This window comes from Mus musculus, chromosome 4 (assembly GCF_000001635.26).
Source record: "Mus musculus strain C57BL/6J chromosome 4, GRCm38.p6 C57BL/6J".
Taxonomy (NCBI): domain Eukaryota; kingdom Metazoa; phylum Chordata; class Mammalia; order Rodentia; family Muridae; genus Mus; species Mus musculus.
Window position 1 is genome coordinate 112811812 of NC_000070.6, and position 18110 is coordinate 112829921.

Genomic DNA, 18110 nt, shown 5'->3' on the forward strand with positions numbered 1-18110 from the left:
GTGTACTATGTTTTTATTAGTTTTATTAGGGCTGAGGCTACTCAGAATTTCTAGACATGTAGAATATAGCGAAATACAGCATTTTCATATCGTCAGGATCACTGTACTGGAAAAGGTCTTGAAATTCTCAAATATCTTATTCCCTGGGAAACATTCTCATTTTGCTCCCTATTTTCACATTAGAGCTGTTACACATCTTTCCTGATCCCTTTCTGTACCAATCCTTCTCTCACCAAGGCTGTCTATTCAATACCTAGTCAATGACAATATAGAATCTTGAGAATAGAAAAGTTTGGCATCTTTCCATCCACTCAAAGATGTGCCCTCCAATTAAGGGCACAGAGACTCTTTCAAACATAATTCTGAAAAATTTCAGGTGAAGTCTTCTGGTCCCTCCTCAGGTTTGTGGGTAGTTCTGGAACTAAACCCAAAGAGACAGATTCATAGTAGAAAAGAATAACTTGTATATTTAATCAATATTTTTTGTGATAGAACATCTTTTAGAACAATAACCCCAGGTTCAGAGGTCTTATCCATTTTTATGCTTCAGCTTTATGTAGCCCAGGAAGCTATTTGGAAATATGGTTGGACTAAAGAACAGATACATCATAGCCTACCATTTTGGATTATTTTGGATATTCCTTTTTTTCTCAGTGATGCAGAACAGATCTCTTTTCAGTTGAAATCCTTATGGCTTACTGCCAAAGACAGGCAGTTGGGTTTTTGCCTGACCATCTCTTTTTAACAAAACTCATGTAGTTAGAAAAGGGGTAACTAGTTTCCTGATCGATTTTGTATCAGAGGAATTCTAGTTTTTGGACTTTCTTGGAAGGAAATGAGAAAAGGTGAAAGTGGGACAAAGGGAATCTGGTAAGGGCTCCCACTTATTCCTTTGTATCCTTTAATTATGAATGCACAAAATCTTGAGGTGGTATACTTTGTATTATCATGCTAAGAATCTCACCAATACCCACTGTCTTCCAGCTACTGCTTCAGTCAAGATTGAAGCCATCAGTAAACTGAACAAGTGGAATTTTTCTGGAGTAAGGATCTCCACAAATCTTATAGTTTTGTGGGAGTGGGTATAAAGACAAAAAAATGAAAAGTGTTGGCACATACATGAAGAAATGGGCATTCTTGTGCACCTTGGATGGGAATGTCAAATGGAGAGGGGATTGTGTGTTATCTCCTTCACAAAAAATAACATTAACATGTGGTCCAGAAACTCTATGTTTTGGATATATGACCAGACCAATGGAAAACATACTCCAAAATAGGTATTTGTATGCCTTTGTTCATAGAAATATCACAGGCAATAGTGAGCAGATGCTCAGTCCATAATTTTATTCCTTAGGCGTGGTCTAAACCATCAGAATCTGTGATTCTAGAAACAGAAGTCAAAATAGCATGACAAGGAAGTGATGCTTTGTCCCAGCTGTCCTTTGAAGGAAGAAATAAAATATTGTATATTTGGTTCATTTGTCAATACACTTACAAATCGTCTTTCCAGACTACACTGGTGTTTTTGTATTTATAACAGAGTCTCTTGAAAAGAAAAATAAAAGACCATTTTTATTATGGCAAAAGGTACTTCTGTGACATTAAATGCATTAATATTGTACAACTCACATCAGCACACTTCTCTGTAAATGCTGCCATCTCCCTAAAACTTATCCATCAAACAATAATTCCACCTTTTCTCCTTCTTCTAACTCTTTTATACCTCATTCTGCTTTCTATATGTAATTTTGGACTACTTTAAGTGTCTTATATGAGTATAATTACAATGTCTTTGAATGACTAGATTGTTCTATAAAGTACAATGCCCTAAAAGTCATTTCTGTAAATAGCATATTATCTAATTTGCATATTTCACAGGAGAAAATTATTGAAAATCTCCTCTAAAAGTTTTCAAGACAGTTTCTGATTGGGCATTAGGATATGAGCTATAGCTCCAGCTTCCTCTAATGAAACAAATATTTCCAGTGGTTTAAAGGTCCTTTAGCCACAACTGTATTTTTGGTTCTACCACATAAATGTAATTTTGACACTGAAAAAATGTCTTAATTTCTACAACTATGGGAAATATTTGTTTTTTAGTGATCCTGACTCATAGGTTGAAAACCATGGTAGTATATAGGATCACTTTCCCCCATTGTTCTGTGCATTTATAAATAATTTCCATAGAACTTTAAGGATAAATGGGAGGACAACACATTTCTAATATGTTTGCCTTGTTAATTTTAATTTCATTTTGATTTTACCCTCAAATATTAAAAGTAGAAATGATTCTAGTCATCTATGAACACCATTGAAATAAAATAAAATATGTTGGAAAATGAGATAATTTTGACACGGGCATCTTTTGACTTATCAATCTATATATACACTCACTGAATTTAGAATTATTTTATCTCTATGGACATGTTCTTTTAAATTAATATTATCTGAATTATTGCTCAATTATAGAATTGTACTTTGAAAATTAATATTAGAACTAATTTTGCTCATGTGAAATATTTATTTTATTTAGAATTTATTCTTTGAAAAGTTAATTTTTTCTCCTTTTTTCAGTTTCTTTTTTTCTTTTTTTAATTAGATTTTTTCTTCATTTACATTTCAAATGCTATCCCCAAAGCCCCCTATAAACTCCTTCTGCTCTGCTCCCCAACCCACCCACTCCTGATTCCTGACCCTGGCATTCCGCTGTACTGGGGCTTATGATCTTCACAATACCAAGGGCCTCTCCTCCAATTGATGGCTGACTAGGCCATCCTCTGCTACATATGCAACCAGAGACACAGCTCTGAGGGGTACTGATTGTTTCATATCATTGTTCCTCCTATAGGGTTGCAGACCCCTTTAGCTCCTTGGGTACTTTCTCTAGCTCCTTCATTATGGGCCCGGTGATCCATCCAATAGATGTCTGTGGGCACTCACTTCTGTATTTGCCAGGCATTGGCATAGACTCACACGAGAGAGCTATATCAGGGTCCTGTTTATTTTTTAAATGGAAAATTAAATTTGTCATCTATACTGATTATAGTTTCCCCTCCCACAACTATTCTCAGCTCCTCTTTGCCACCCCATATACCCAACTCTAAGCCTTGCTTAATTATTTGCATTTACAAAAGTTCATAATTATTATGATAAACAAAGCCCAAACACTCTTTCACTACACGATGTACTGAGCTATCCAACACATTTCCCTTTCAACTTCAAGTTTTCTTTTTATTTGTTGATAAGCCAATGAGTTTAAAGGGTTTTGCCCAATGTTGGTTAAAGATAAGTATCTACTTTACTCTAAAACTGAAAGCCATTCTAACCCATGTGGGTGGAGGAAAAGAAACAACAACAACAACAACAGCAACAACAACAAGAACAACAAAAATATTACTCTGAATTTGAAATTCAAAGAAATTATTTCTCCTGGAGCAGAATAATCATGTGCATCTACTAATAAGCCTATAAAATTCAGGATTCTGGAATCAAGACTCTGTGTCTGTGTTGCCTTGCCCTTGTCCCTTCTGCCCATGTTATTCAATCTGCAATAATTCTTCTTTTGCTAAATGTCTTACTCAACATTTGAGAGAAGGCTTTTATATAATGGCACCAGCCACTTCCTTACATACCTCTTTGATTTAAATGCCTAATGAGAGTGACTACTATAATTGCGAACACTGAAATTCCGAGGTCCAATGCATGCTTTTTCCAAAAAGGATTTCTCTTATTGCAGGACTCTAAAAAAAAAAAAAAAAAGGAATAATCAATCAATTGATCTGTGCATGTGGCATTCTATATTAGGGAAAAACACTTGTCATAAGTAGGTATTATTAAGGACTACATAAAAAGTTTTATATTTCTTATGAGCCCCCCCCCCCCCTTTTTTTTATGAGCCTGTCAGGAGGATAGTGCTGGAGAATCTAAACTGCTTAACGAACATTAATTTCTAGAATGTGAAAACTTGGTACTAGATGTAGTTTCCACTCTTTTTTTTTCCCCTCTTTTTTCTCTCTTTTTTATTAATTAGATATTTATTTCATTTACATTTCCAATGCTATCCCAAAATTAACCCCCCCACTCCCCACTCCCCAACGACTCACCCACCCACTCCCACTTCTTGGCCCTGGCTTTCCCCTGTACTGAGGCAGATAAAGTTTGCAAGACCAATGGGCCTCTCTTTCCACTGATGGCCGACTAGGCCATCTTCTGATACATATGCAGCTAGAGACACGAACTCTGGGGGTTACTGGGTAGTTCGTATTGGTGTTCCACCTATAGGGTTGCAGATCCCTTTAGCTCCTCCATTGGGGGCCCTGTGATCCATCCAATAGCTGACTGTGAGCATCCACTTCTGTGTTTGCTAGGCCCTGGCATAGTCTCAGAAGAGACAGCTATATCTGGGTCCTTTCAGCAAAATCTTGCTAGTGTATGCAATTGTGTCAGTGTTTGGAGGCTGATTATGGGATGGATCCCCGGATATGGCAGTCTCTAGATGGTCCATCCTTTCATCTCAGCTCCAAACTTTGTCTCTGTAACTCCTTCCATGGGTGTTTTGTTCCCAATTCGAAGAAGGGGCAAAGTGTCCACACTTTGGTCTTCATTCTTCTTGAGTTTCATGTGTTTAGCAAATTGTATCTTATATCTTGGGTATTCTAAGTTTCTGGGCTAATATACACTTATAAGTGAGTACATATTGTGTGAGTTCCTTTGTGATTGTATTACCTCACTCAGGATGATGCCCTCCAGGTCCATCCATTTGCCTAGGAATTTCATAAATTCATTCTTTCTAATAGCTGACTAGTATTCCATTGTGTAAATGTACCACATTTTTTGTATCCATTGCTCTGTTGAGAGGCATCTGGGTACTTTCCAGCTTCTTACTATTATAAATAAGGCTGCTATGAACATAGTGGAGCATGTGTCTTTCTTACCAGTTGGAACATCTTCTGGATATATGCCCAGGAGAGGTATTGCAGGATCCTCCAGTAGTACTATGTCCAATTTTCTGAGGAAGTGCCAGACTGATTTCCAGAGTGGTTGTACTAGCTTGCAATCCCACCAACAATGGAGGAGTGTTCCTCTTTCCAGACATCCTCGCCAGCACCTGCTGTCACCTGAATTTTTGATCTTAGCCATTCTGACTGGTGTGAGGTGGAATCTCAGGGTTGTTTTGATTTACATTTCCCCGATGATTAAGGATGTTGAACATTTTTTCAGGTGCTTCTCAGCCATTCAGTATTCCTCAGGTGAGAATTCTTTGTTTAGCTCTGAGCCTCATTTTTAATGGGGTTATTTGGTTTTGTGGAGTCCACCTTCCTGAATTCTTTATATAATCGGATATTAGTTCCCTATCTGATTTAGGATAGGTAAAGATCCTTTCCCAATCTGTTGGTGGCCTTTTTGTCTTATTGACAGTGTCTTTTGCCTTGCAGAAGCTTTGCAATTTTATAGGTCCCATTTGTCGATTCTCGATCTTACAGCACTAGCCATTGCTGTTCTATTCAGGAATTTTTCCCGTGTACCCATATCTTCAAGGGTTTTCCCTACTTTTTTCTCTCTAAGTTTCAGTGTCTCTGGTTTTATGTGGAGTTCCTTAATCCACTTAGATTTGACCTTAGTACAAGAGATAGGAATGGATCAATTCTCATTCTTCTACATGATGACTGCCAGTTGTGCCAGTACCATTTGTTGAAAATGCTGTCTTTTTTCCACTGGATGGTTTTAGCTCCCTTTTCAAAGATCAAGTGACCATAGGTGTGTGGGTTCATTTCTGGGTCTTCAATTCTGTTCCATTGGTCTACTTGTCTGTCACTATATCAGTACCATGCAGTTTTTATCACAATTGCTCTGTAGTACAGCTTTAAGTCAGGCATGGTGATTCCAGCAGAGGTTCTTTTATCCTTAAGAAGAGTTTTTGCTATCCTAGTTTTTTTGTTATTCCAGATGAATTTGCAGATTGCCCTTTCTAATTCGTTGAAGAATTGAGTTGGAATTTTGCTGGGGATTGCATTGAATCTGTAGATTGCTTTTGGCAAGATAGCCATTGTTACTATATTGATCCTGCCAATCCATGAGCATGGGAAATCTTTCCATCTTCTGAGATCTTCCTTAATTTCTTTCTTCAGAGACATGAAGTTCTTATCATACAGATCTTTTACTTCCTTAGCTAGAATTACAGGTAGGTATTTTATATTATTTGTGACTATTGAGAAGGGTGTTGTTACCCTAATTCCTTTCTCAGCCTGTTTATCCTTACTGTACAGAAAGGCCATTGACTTGTTAGAGTTAATTTTATATCCAGCTACTTCTTTGAAGCTGTTTATCGGGTTTAGGAGTTCTCTGGTGGAATTTTTAGGGTCACTTATATATACTATCATATCATCTGCAAAAAGTGATATTTTGACTTCTTCCCTTCCAATTTGTATCCCCTTGATCTCTTTTTGTTGTCGAATTGCTCTGGCAAGGACTTCAAGTACAATGTTGAACAGGTAGGGAGAAAGTGGGCAGCCTTGTCTAGTCCCTGATTTTAGTGGATTTGCTTCCAGCTTCTCACCATTTACTTTGACATTGGCTACTGGTTTGCTGTAGATTGCTTTTTCTCATGTTTAGGTATGGGACTTGAATTCCTGATCTTTCTGAGACTTTTATAAAAAATGGCTGTTGGATTTTGTCAAATGCTTTCTCAGCCTCTAATGAGATGATCATGTGGTTTTTGTCTTTGAGTTTGTTTATATACTGGATTATGTTGAAGGATTTCTATACATTGAATCATCCCTGCATCCCTGGGATAAAACCTACTTGGTCTGGATGGATGATTGTTTTGATGTGTTCTTGGATTCGGTTAGTGAGAACTTTATTGAGGATATTTGCATCATTATTCATAAGGGAAATTGGTCTGAAGTTCTCTATATTTGTTGGGTCTTTCTGTGCTTTAGGTATCAGAGTAATTGTGGCTTCATAGAATGAGTTGGGAAGAGTACCTTCTGCTTCTATTTTGTGGAATAGTTTCTGAAGAACTGGGATTAGATATTCTTTGAAGGTCTGATAAAACTCTGCACTAAATCCATCTGATCCTGAACTTTTTTGGTTGGGAGACTATTAATGACTGCTTCTATTTCTTTAGGGGATATAGGACTGTTTAGATCATTAACCTGATCTTGATTTATATTTGCTATCTGGTATCTGTCTAGAAACTTGTCCATTTAATCCAGGATCTCCAGTTTGGTTGAGTATAGCCTTTTTTAGAAGGATCTGATTGTGTTTTGAATTTCTTCAGGATCTGTTGTTATGTCACCCTTTACATTTCTGATTTTGTTAATTAGGATGCTTTCCCTTTGCCCTCTAGTGAGTGTGGCTAATGGTTTATCTATCTTGTTGATTTTCTCAAAGAACCAGATCCTCATTTGGTGGATTCTTTAAATAGTTCTTCTTGTTTCCACTTGGTTGATTTCATCCCGGAGTTTGATTATTTCCTGCCATCTACTCCTCTTGGGTGAATTTGCTTCCTTTTGTTCTATAGCTTTTAGGTGTGTTGTCAAGCTGCTAATGTGTGCTCTCTCTAGTTTCTTTTTGGAGGCATTCAGAGCTATGAGTTTTCCTCTTCGAAATGCTTTCATTGTGTCCCATAAGTTTGGGTATGTTGTGGATTCATTTTCATTAAACTCCAAAAAGTCTTTAATTTCTTTCTTTATTCCTTCCTTGACCAAGGTAACATTGAGAAGAGTGTTGTTTAGTTTCCACGTGAATGTTGGCTTTCTATTATTTATTTTGTTATTGAAGATCAGCCTTAGTACATGGTGATCTGATAGGATGCATGGGACAATTTCAATATTTTGGTATCTGTTGAGGCTTGTTTTGATACCAATTGTGTGGTCAGTTTTGGATAAGGTACCACGAGGAGCTGAGAAGAAGGTATATCCTTTTGTTTTAGGATAAAATGTTCTGTAGATATCTGTTAGATCCATTTGTTTCATAACTTCTGTTAGCTTCACTGTGTCCCTGTTTAGTTTCTATTTCCATGATCTGTCCATTGGTGAAAGTGGTTTGTTGAAGTCTCCCACTATTATTCTGTGAGGTGAAATGTATGCTTCGAGCATTACTAAAGTTTCTTTAATGAATATGGCTGTCCATGTATTTGGAGCATCAATATTCAGAATTGAGAGTTCCTCTTGGAAGATTTTACCTTTGATGTGTATGCAGTACCCCTCTTTTTTTTATGACTTTGGGTTGGAAATCTATTTTATTAGATATTAGAATGGCTACTCCAGCTTGTTTCTTCAGACCATTTGCTTGGAAAATTGTTTTCCACCATTTCCTTCTGAGGTAGTGTCTGTCTTTTTCCCTGAGATGGGTTTCCTGTAAGCAGCAAAATGTTGGGTCCTGTTTGTGTAGCCAGTCTGTTAGTCTATGTCCTTTTATTGGGGAGGTGAGTCCATTGATATTAAAAGTTATTAAGGAAAAGTAATTGTTGCTTCCTATTATTTTTGTTGTTAAAGTTTTCATTCTCTTCTTGTGGCTGTCTTCTTTTAGGTTTGTTGAGTGATTACCTTCTTGTTTTTTCTAGGACGTGGTTTCCATCCTTGTATTGTTTTTTTTTTTTTTTTCTGTTATTATCCTTTGAAGGGCGGGATTTGTAGAAAGATAATGTGTGAATTTGGTTCTGTCGTGGAATACTTTTGTTTCTCCATCTAAGGTAACTGAAAGTTTGGCTGGGTATAGTAGCCTGGCCTGGCATTTGTGTTTTCTTAGTGTCTGTATAACATCTGTCAGGCTCTTCTGGCTTTCATAGTCTCTGTTGAAAAATCTGGTGTAATTCTGATAGGCTTGCCTTTATATGTTACTTGACCTTTTTCCCTTACTCCTTTTAATATTCTATCTTTATTTAGTGCATTTGTTGTTCTGATTATTATGTATCGGGAGGAATTTCTTTTCTGGTCCAGTCTATTTGGAGTTCTGTAGGCTTCTTGTATGTTCATGGACATCTCTTTCTTTATGTTTGGGAAGTTTTCTTCTATAATTTTGTTGAAGATATTTGCTGGCCCTTTGAGTTGAAAATCTTCATTCTCATCTACTCCTATGTTCTGTAGGTTTGGTCTTCTCATTGTGTCCTGTATTTCCTTGATGTTTTGAGTTAGGATCTTTTTGCATTTTGTATTTTCTTTGATTGTTGTGCTGATGTTCTCTATGGAATCTTTTGCATCTGAGATTCTCTCTTCCATCTCTTGTATTCTGTTGCTGATGCTCACATCTATGGTTCCAGATTTCTTTCCTAGGGTTTCTGTCTCCAGCGTTGCCTTACTTTGGGTTTTCTTTATTGTGCCTACTTCCCTTTTTAGGTCTTAGATGGTTTTATTCAATTCCATCACCTGTTTGATCGTGTTTTCCTGTAATTCTTTAAGGGATTTTTGTACTTCCTCTTTAAGGTCTTCCTGTTTAGCAGTGTTCTCCTGTATTTCTTGGATTTTAAATCTGGGTCTAGCTTTTTGGGTGTGTTGGGTTGCCCTGGACTGGGCCAGGTGGGAGTGCTGGGTTCTGATGATGGTGAGTGGTCTTGGTTTCTGTTAGTAAGATTCTTACATTTGCCTTTCGCCACCTGGTAATCTCTGGAGTTAGTAGTTATAGTTGTCTCTGCTTAGAGAATGTTCCTCTTGTGATTCTGTTAGTCTCTATCAGCAGACCTGGGAAACTAGCTCTCTCCTCTGAGTTTCAGTGGTCAGATCACTCTCTGTAGGCAAGCTCTCCTCTTACAGGGAAGGTGCACAGATATCTGGCGTTCAGATCTCCCTTCTGGCCTAAGATGAAGGTCCAAAACAGGACCAGTCCCAGAAGCTATGTTGCTTAGGCCTGTCACAGAAGCTGTTAGCTTCTGTAGTCCACACTCTCACCTGCACAGACTAGTCTCAGAGGGATCCGGGAACCAAGATGTCTCCTGCAGATGCTCAGGCAAAGACCTCCTGAGCCGGGCAGACACCTATCCTCTGACAGGGAAGGTGCCCAGATGCTGGAGCCCGAAAAGGGGGCTGCCTCAGAAGCTCTGTGGCTCCTGCCTGTCCCAGAAGCTGTTAGCTTCTGTAGTCCACAATCTCACCTGTGCAGACTAGTCTAGGTGGAGTCCTGGAACCAAAATGTCTCCTGCACATACTCAGGCCTAGTTTCCATTATTATGCTAAAGAGTTTTACCTAGTGTGGTAGTTTGAAGGAACATGTCCCAAAGTTTGCATATATACATACATACATACACACACACACACACACACACACATTATTCATTAAATATACTGAAATCTATCTAGCTATCTTTCAGGATTACTTTATCTCCCAGACAATCTTGCTTTTACATTAACATCACGAATATTTAAACAGTTTCTTGTATTTATGTAAATTCTATAATCCATAAAGGAGAAAAATCTTGGTATCTCTGTTTTATCAGTTAAAATATTCATTTTCTGTTGTATTCATTTTATTCCCTACATATGACAATTCTGAGACAGGGTTTATCTGTGCGCTCTCTCTCTCTCTCTCTCTCTCTCTCTCTCTCTCTCTCTCTCTCATTTTCTAATAAAGATGTAAAATATTGTACAATATCAATAAGAAGATTTCTGAGAAAGCTCATCTCTACAGGTTATTACATATTAGATTTCAAATACGTGGGTTCTCTCATTGAACCACAAAAGAATTTTGAATAAAGCAGTTCTTTCAGCCATGTAGAATTTCTCAGAAAAGCAGCTAGAAATGTAAACAATGAAATAAAGAAATTACAGAGAAACGAAAAAACATTTATTGGCAAATATGTAGATTATGCAAATACTGTATACATTAGAGATAATCTAGATGGCACTCAAAAGACAAAAAATATATACATGAGCTTGAAGATTTTGTTTCTATTGGCACACTATTCATAGGACAATTCTTCTTCTTCTTTTTTTTTTTTTTCCAAGACAGGGTTTCTCTGTGTAGTCATGGCTATCCTGGTACTCACTCTGTAGACAAGGCTGGTCACAAACTCAGAAATCTACTTGCATCTAACTCCCAAGTGCTGGGATTAAAGGTGTGCACGACCACTGTCTGGCCAACAATTCTATTATTTAAAAGTGAATGAAACTTTATCATGCAATCTCATTTAGATTTATCTACTATTCTGTTCACAGACTTCAAAAAATGATCTTATATTTGGGCATAAGTCATAGTGCTACAATTAATGGAAATGTACAGTTATATCAGTTGCAAATTATTTGGAGTCTTTGGAGCATAAACAGAGTAATGGTAATATTGGGACATGCCCAAATTTTAGTTTTACGTTTCTGAGGTATCTTGTTTTATAATTCGTTATGGGGAAATGTGAACAAATTGCAATTCCAAATATAACATCTGCAAGAAAACACAGAAAGCATCTTACTCAGGTCCATTTTAGTGAACCAGTAAGTTTCTGGGCTTCCTCAGAGGAACATAGGTTACTCAAGAGTAACTTAAATAAAAGGTACTCAAAAGTATGAATGTTGAGTTATAAAAAATTCTTCCTTGGAGCTTTGCATTCAACTTACATGTACAGCCATGAAAGACCTTTCCCAGAAATTTTCTATTGATTATATAACCAACAATGGGTATGTGAACCATGAAATTTCTAAGCTGGGTGAACTTCCTGAAACCCTTCTTTTGCTAGGAAAGATTGTTTCTATTTAAAGAAATGAACTACAAATTTCTTAAATCCCTTCATTCACCACTTGCATTCTTTTATTTCACTTACATTTCCTGAATTTTGAAAGTTTTGAAGTCTATTAATGTTTTTCTTTATGGCTGAAAATTACTTCATTATGTTTTAACAAAAGTCATTTGTTTTCAGGTTCATGGACACTTATAGGTATCCACAGAGATGGCAAAATATAGATTTCTTACTACATTCTATGAGCAGAGGTACTCTGGATAGAAATACAAGTACTTTTGAATGTACTTTGGTAGACATTCCCCAAGTGTTTATCACATAGTAGTAGTATTCACATAGCATGTCAGGAACTATGAGACAACAGTCAGGAGGGAGCTTCAAGCTCTGCCATATGTAATTCTTTTTAATATACAGTCAAATGTTCAGTATCATTGGAAATAGTCACATATCTAGTTTTGACATATAAGCCACAGCAGTAGAAACATTCTTTATTGTTTGTAAGGATTTAGGCTTACATTGGCCTCAGAGGCTTTCTGAAGAGTTAGTTCCCCATGACAATGAACATTCCATCTAAAATGCTTTTAGTTCCTAACAATACCTTTTTGTTGGGTTTTAATTATATATGGAGGCTTGAAAAGATCTCAACTATTGATTTCAGGGTAGCTTTTCCAAATCTATAAGACACTTATGTGTAACCCTACATAATGAAGTTGCTTTTGCAAGCGGTAGACTAGTTTTTCGAAGGTTCACTATCCTTCAATTCAATAACAGTCAATTGGTTCTGGAGAGATTAAAAAGAACACTAATAGAAAAGAACATGCCAGGATGAATAGTGCCTTATAAGAAGCAATGTTGGTGAGCTGGGCGTGGTGGCGCACGCCTTTAATCTCAGCACTCTGGAGGCAGAGGCAGGTGGATTTCTGAGTTTGAGGCCAGCCTGGTCTACAAAGTGAGTTCCAGGACAGCCAGGTCTATAAAAAAAAAGAAGAAGAAGAAGGAGAAGGAGGAGGAGGAGGAGGAGGAGGAGGAGGAGGAGGAGGAGGAGGAGGAGGAGGAGGAGGAGGAGAAGGAGAAGGAGAAGGAGAAGGAGAAGGAGAAGGAGAAGGAGAAGGAGAAGGAGAAGGAGAAGGAGAAGGAGAAGGAGAAGGAGAAGAAGAAGAAGAAGAAGAAGAAGAAGAAGAAGAAGAAGAAGAAGAAGAAGAAGAAGAAGAAGAAGAAGAAGAAGAAGAAGAAGAAGAAGAAGAAGTGGTGTTGGCAAAAATGCATGGACGTGAATTACAGTCCATCTAGCTATCTACATTCCAATCACATTCCACAAGCCACCTGGCATCCACATCTTGCGGTGCTGCTATTGCATTGTTCCTAAGGATATTTCAATGTATGATGTCCCCAAGACTGTGCCAATTTATGGTGCTTATTCTGCTTCAGGTCTATGGAGGTAAAGGTAGATATATAGCCTACTGTGCCTACACTTGTAGCTGGTTATGCTAGGTCTGATCAGCTTTTTGCCCAGAGCCTCTTTACTTCTTCAGCAATATATGATTCTTGAAATATGATGAATGAAGATATTCACTCGTGGTATACCTACTTACAGAGAAAAATACAAAAATGATATACTCTGACAAGAGAACCTTGCAGAGCTTTATGACAACCTCAATCATTTCCCTATGCTGTTTTATAATTTATGCCTTCCATGACCTATTTCTCAGGCTTTAAGTCTCCTAGAAATCTATTGTTTTTTTATTAGATAATTTCTTTATTTATATTTCAAATACTATCCAGAAAATTCCCTATACCCTCCCCCTGCACTGGTCCCCTACCCACCTACTTCCACTTCTTGGCTCTGGCGTTCCTCTGTACTGGGGCATATATACTTTGCAATACCAAGGGGCATCTCTTAACAATGATGGTTGACTAGGCCATCTTCTGCTACATATGCAGCTAGAGACACGAGCTCTGGGGGTACTGGTTAGTTCATATTACTGTTACTCTTATGGGGTTTCAGACCTCTACAGCTCCTTGGGTACTCTCTCTAGATTCTTAATTGGAGGCCCTGTGTTCCAACCTATAGATGACTGTGAGCATCCACTTCTGTATTTGCCAGGCACTGGCATAGCCTCATACAAGACAGCTATATCAGGGTCCGTTCAGCAAAATCTTGCGGGCATATGCAATAGTGTCTGGATTTGGTGGCTGATTATGGGATGGACACCCAGTTGGGGTAGTCTCTGGATAGTCCATCCTTTCATCTTAGCTCCAGAATTTGTCTCTGTAACTCCTTTCATGGGTATTTTGTTCCCTATTCTAAGGAGGAATGAAGTATCCACACATTGGTCTTCCTTCTTCTTGATTTTCATGTGTTTTGCAAATTTTATCTTGGGTATTCTAATTTCCTTATCAGTGAGTGCATATCTAGTGACTTCTTTTATAATTGGGTTACCTCATTAAGGATGATATCCTCCAGATACATCCATTTGCCCAAGAATTTCTTAAATTCATTGTTTTTAATAGCTGAGTAGTACTCCATAGTGTAAATGTACAACATTTTCTGCATTCATTCCTCTGTTTAGGGACATCTGGGTCCTTTCCAGCTTCTGGCTATTATAAATAAGGCTGCTATGAATATAGTGGAGCATGTGTCCTTCTTACCAGTTAGAACATCTTCTGGGTATATGCCCAGGGAGGTATTGCTGAATTTTCCAGTAGTAGTATGTCCCAATTATCTGAGGAAATACCAGACTGACTTCCAGAGTGTTTGTACAATCTTGCAATCCTATCAGCAATGGAGGAGGGTTCCTTTTTCTCCACATCCTCACCAGCATCTGCAGTCACGTGAATTTTTGATCTTAGCCTTTCTGAACGGTGTAAGGTGGAATCACAGTGTTGTTTAGATTAGCATTTCCCTGATGATTAAGGATGTTGAACAGTTTTTCAGATGCTTCTCAGCCATTCGTTATTCCTCAGTTGAGAATTCTTTGTTTAGCTCTGTACCCCATTTTTTAAATGGGGTTATTTGAATTTTTTGAGTCCAGCTTCTTGAGCTCTTTGTATATCTTGGATATTAGTCCCCTATCAGATTTAGGATTGGTAAAAATCCTTTCCCAATCTGTTGGTGGCCTTTTTGTCTTGTTGACAGTGTCTTTTGCCTTACATAAACTTTGCAATTTAATGTGGTCCCATTTGTCAATTCTTGATCTTACAGCTCAAGCCAGTGCTGTTTTGTTTAGAAAAATTTCCCCTGTGCCCATATCTTTGAGGCTTTTCCCCACTTTCTCCTCTATAAATTTCAGTGTCTCTGGTTTTATGTGTAGGTCTTTGATCCACTTAGACTTTACCTTTGTACAAGGAGATAAGATTGAATGAATTTGAATTCTTCTACATGATAACCACCAGTTGTGTCAGCACCATTTGTTGAAAATGCTGTCTTTTTCCCACTGGATAGTTTTAGATCCCTTGTCAAAGATCAAGTGATCATAGTATGTGAATTCATTTCTTGGACTTCAATTCTATTCCATTGATTGACCAGTTTGTCGTTGTACCAGTTCCATGCAGTTTTTATCACAATTGCTCTGTAGTACAGCTTGAGATCAGACAAGGTGATTCCGTGAGAGGTTCTTTTATTGTAAAGAATAGTTTTTGCTATCATAGGTTATTTATTATCCAGATGAATTTGCAAATTACCCTTTCTAACTCAGTGAAGAATTGAGTTGGAATTTTGATGGGGATTGAATTTAATCTGAAGATTGCTTTTGGCAGGATAGCCATTTTGATTATATTAATTCTTCCAATCCATGAGCATGGGAGATCTTTACTCTTCTGAGATCTTCTTAATTTTCTTTCTTCAGAGATTTGAAGTTCTTGTCATACAGATCTTTCACTTGCTTAGTTAGAGTCACACCAAGGCATTTTATATTATTTGTGACTATTGTGAAGGGTATTGTTTCCCTAATTTCTTTCTCAGCCTGTTTATCCTTAGTATAGAAAAAGGCCATTGACTGGTTTGAGTTAATTTTATATCCAGCTACTGCACTGAGGCAGTTTATCAGGCTTAGGAGTTCTCAGGTGGAGTTTTTGGGGTCACTTATATATACTACCATATCATATACAAATAGTGAGTGATATTTTGACTTCTTCCTTTCCAATTTGTATCCCCTTGATGTATTTTTGTTGTCTAATTGCTCTGGCTAGGACTTCAAGTACTATCTTGAATAGGTAGGGAGAACGTGGGCAACCTTATATAGTCCCTCATTTTAGTGGTTTGCTTGGATTTTATCTCTATTTAGTTTGATGTTGGCTACTGGTTTACTGTACATTACTTTTATTATATTTAGATATGGGCCTTGAATTCCTGATCTTTCAAGACTTTTATCATGAAGGGGTGTTGGATTTTGTCAAATACTTTCTCAGCGTCTAATGTGATGATCATGTGGTTTTTGTCTTTGAATTTGTTTATAGAGTGGATTACATTGATGGATTTCCATATATAAAACCATCCCTGCATCCTTGGGATAAAGCCTACTTGGTCATGATGGATGATCATTTGATGTGCTCTTGGATTCATTTTGCTAGGATTTTATTGAGTGTTTTTTCCATCTATATTCATAAGGGAAGTTGGTCTGAAGTTCTCTTTCTTTGTTGGATCTTTGTGTGGTTTAGGTATCAGAGAAATTGTGGCTTCATAGAATGAATTGTGTAGAGTACCTTATGTTTCTATTTTGTGGAATATTTTGAGGAGAGTTGGAATTAGGTCTTCCTTGAAGGTCTGATAGAACTTTGCAATAAACCCATCTGGTCATCTGGTCCTATGCTTTTTTTTTTTTTTTTTTTTTTTTGAGAGACTATTGATAACTGCTTCTATTTATTTGTGGGAATGGGATTGTTTAGTTCCCTAATCTGATACTGATTTAATTTTGGTATCTGATATCTGCCTAGGAAGTTGTCCCTTTCATCCAGGTTTTCAATTTTTTTTTTTTTTTTTTTTTGAGTATAGTATTTGTAGTAGGATCTGATGATGTTTTGGACTTCCTCTTGTTCTGTTATTATGTCTCCTTTTTCATTTCTGATTTTGTTAATTAGGATACGGTCCTTGTTCCCTCTAGTTAGTCTGGCTAAGGGTTTATTTATCTTGTTGATTTTCTCAAAAAAACCAGATCCTGGTTTGGTTGATTCTTTGAATAGTTCTTTTTGTTTCCACTTGGTTGATTTCAGCCCCGAGTTTGATTATTTCCTGCTGTCTACTCCTCTTGGGTGAATTTGCTTCCTTTAGTTCTAGAGCTTCTATGTGTGCTGTCAGGCTCCTAGAGAGTGTATGCTCTCTCTAGTTTCTTTTTGGAGGCACTCAGAGCTACGATTTTTCCTCTTAGGACTGCCTTCATTGTGTCCCATAAGTTTATGTAAATTGTGGCTTCATTTTCATTAAACTCTAAAAAGTCTTTCATTTCTTTTTTTTATTTCATCCTTGACCAAGTAATCATTGAGTAGTGTATTGTTCAGTTTCCATGTGAATGTTGGCTTTCTATTATTTATGGTATCATTGAACAACAGCCTTAGTCCGTGGTGATCAGATAGGCTGCATGGGATAAGTTCAATATTTTTGTATTTGTGGAGGCCTGTTTTGTGACCAATTATATGGTCAATTTTGGAGGAGGTACCATATGGCACTGAGAAGAAGGTATTTCCTTTTGTTTTAGGATAAAATATTTTGTAGATATCTATTAAATCCTGTCATCTATTAACTTCTGTTAGTGTCCATGTGGTTTTGTTTAGTTTCTGTTACCAGGATCTGTCCGTCTGTGAGAGTGGGGTATTGAAGTCTCCCACTATTATTGTGTGAGGTGCAATGTGTGCTTTGAGCTTTACTAAAGTTTCTTTAATGAATGTGGCTGCCCTTGTATTTGGAACATAGATATTAAAAATTGAGATTTCATCTTGGTAGATTTTAACTTTGATGAGTATGAAGTGTCCCTCCTTATCTTTTTTGATAACTTTGGGTTGGAAGTCAATTTTATTCGATATTAGAATGGCTACTCCAGCTTGTTTCTTCTGGCCATTTGCTTGGAAAATTGTTTTCCAGCCTTTCATTCTGAGGTAGTGTCTGCCCTTTTCTCTGAGGTGGGTTTCCTGTAATCACCAAATGTTGGGTCCTGTTTGTGTAGCCAGTCCATTAGTTTATGCATTTTTATTGAGGAATTGAGTCCATTGATGTTAAGAAAAATTAAAGAAAAGTAATTGTTGCTTCGTGTTATTTTTGTTTTTAAAGTTGGTATTCTGTTCTTGTGGCTGTCTTCTTTTATGTTCGTTGAAGGATTACTTTCTTGCTTTTTTTAGGGTGTAGTTTCCTTCCTTGTATTGGTCTTTCCCATTTATTATCCTTTGAAGGGCTGGATTCGTGGAAAGATACTTACTGTGTTCATTTTGTTTTATCATGGGACACGATGGTTTCTCAATC

At 37.3% G+C, this 18110-nt stretch overlaps 1 protein-coding gene across 1 annotated transcript in view; it reads right to left on the bottom strand.

The window, feature by feature from the left end:
* Positions 1-18110, bottom strand: part of Skint6 (selection and upkeep of intraepithelial T cells 6) — a 482358-nt gene that overhangs the window by 7196 nt on the left and 457052 nt on the right. Inside the window, exon 45 of the mRNA NM_001103199.1 lies at positions 3633-3740. Within this exon, the coding sequence (NP_001096669.1) occupies positions 3633-3740 (108 nt within the window). The remainder of the gene's footprint in view (positions 1-3632; positions 3741-18110) is intronic.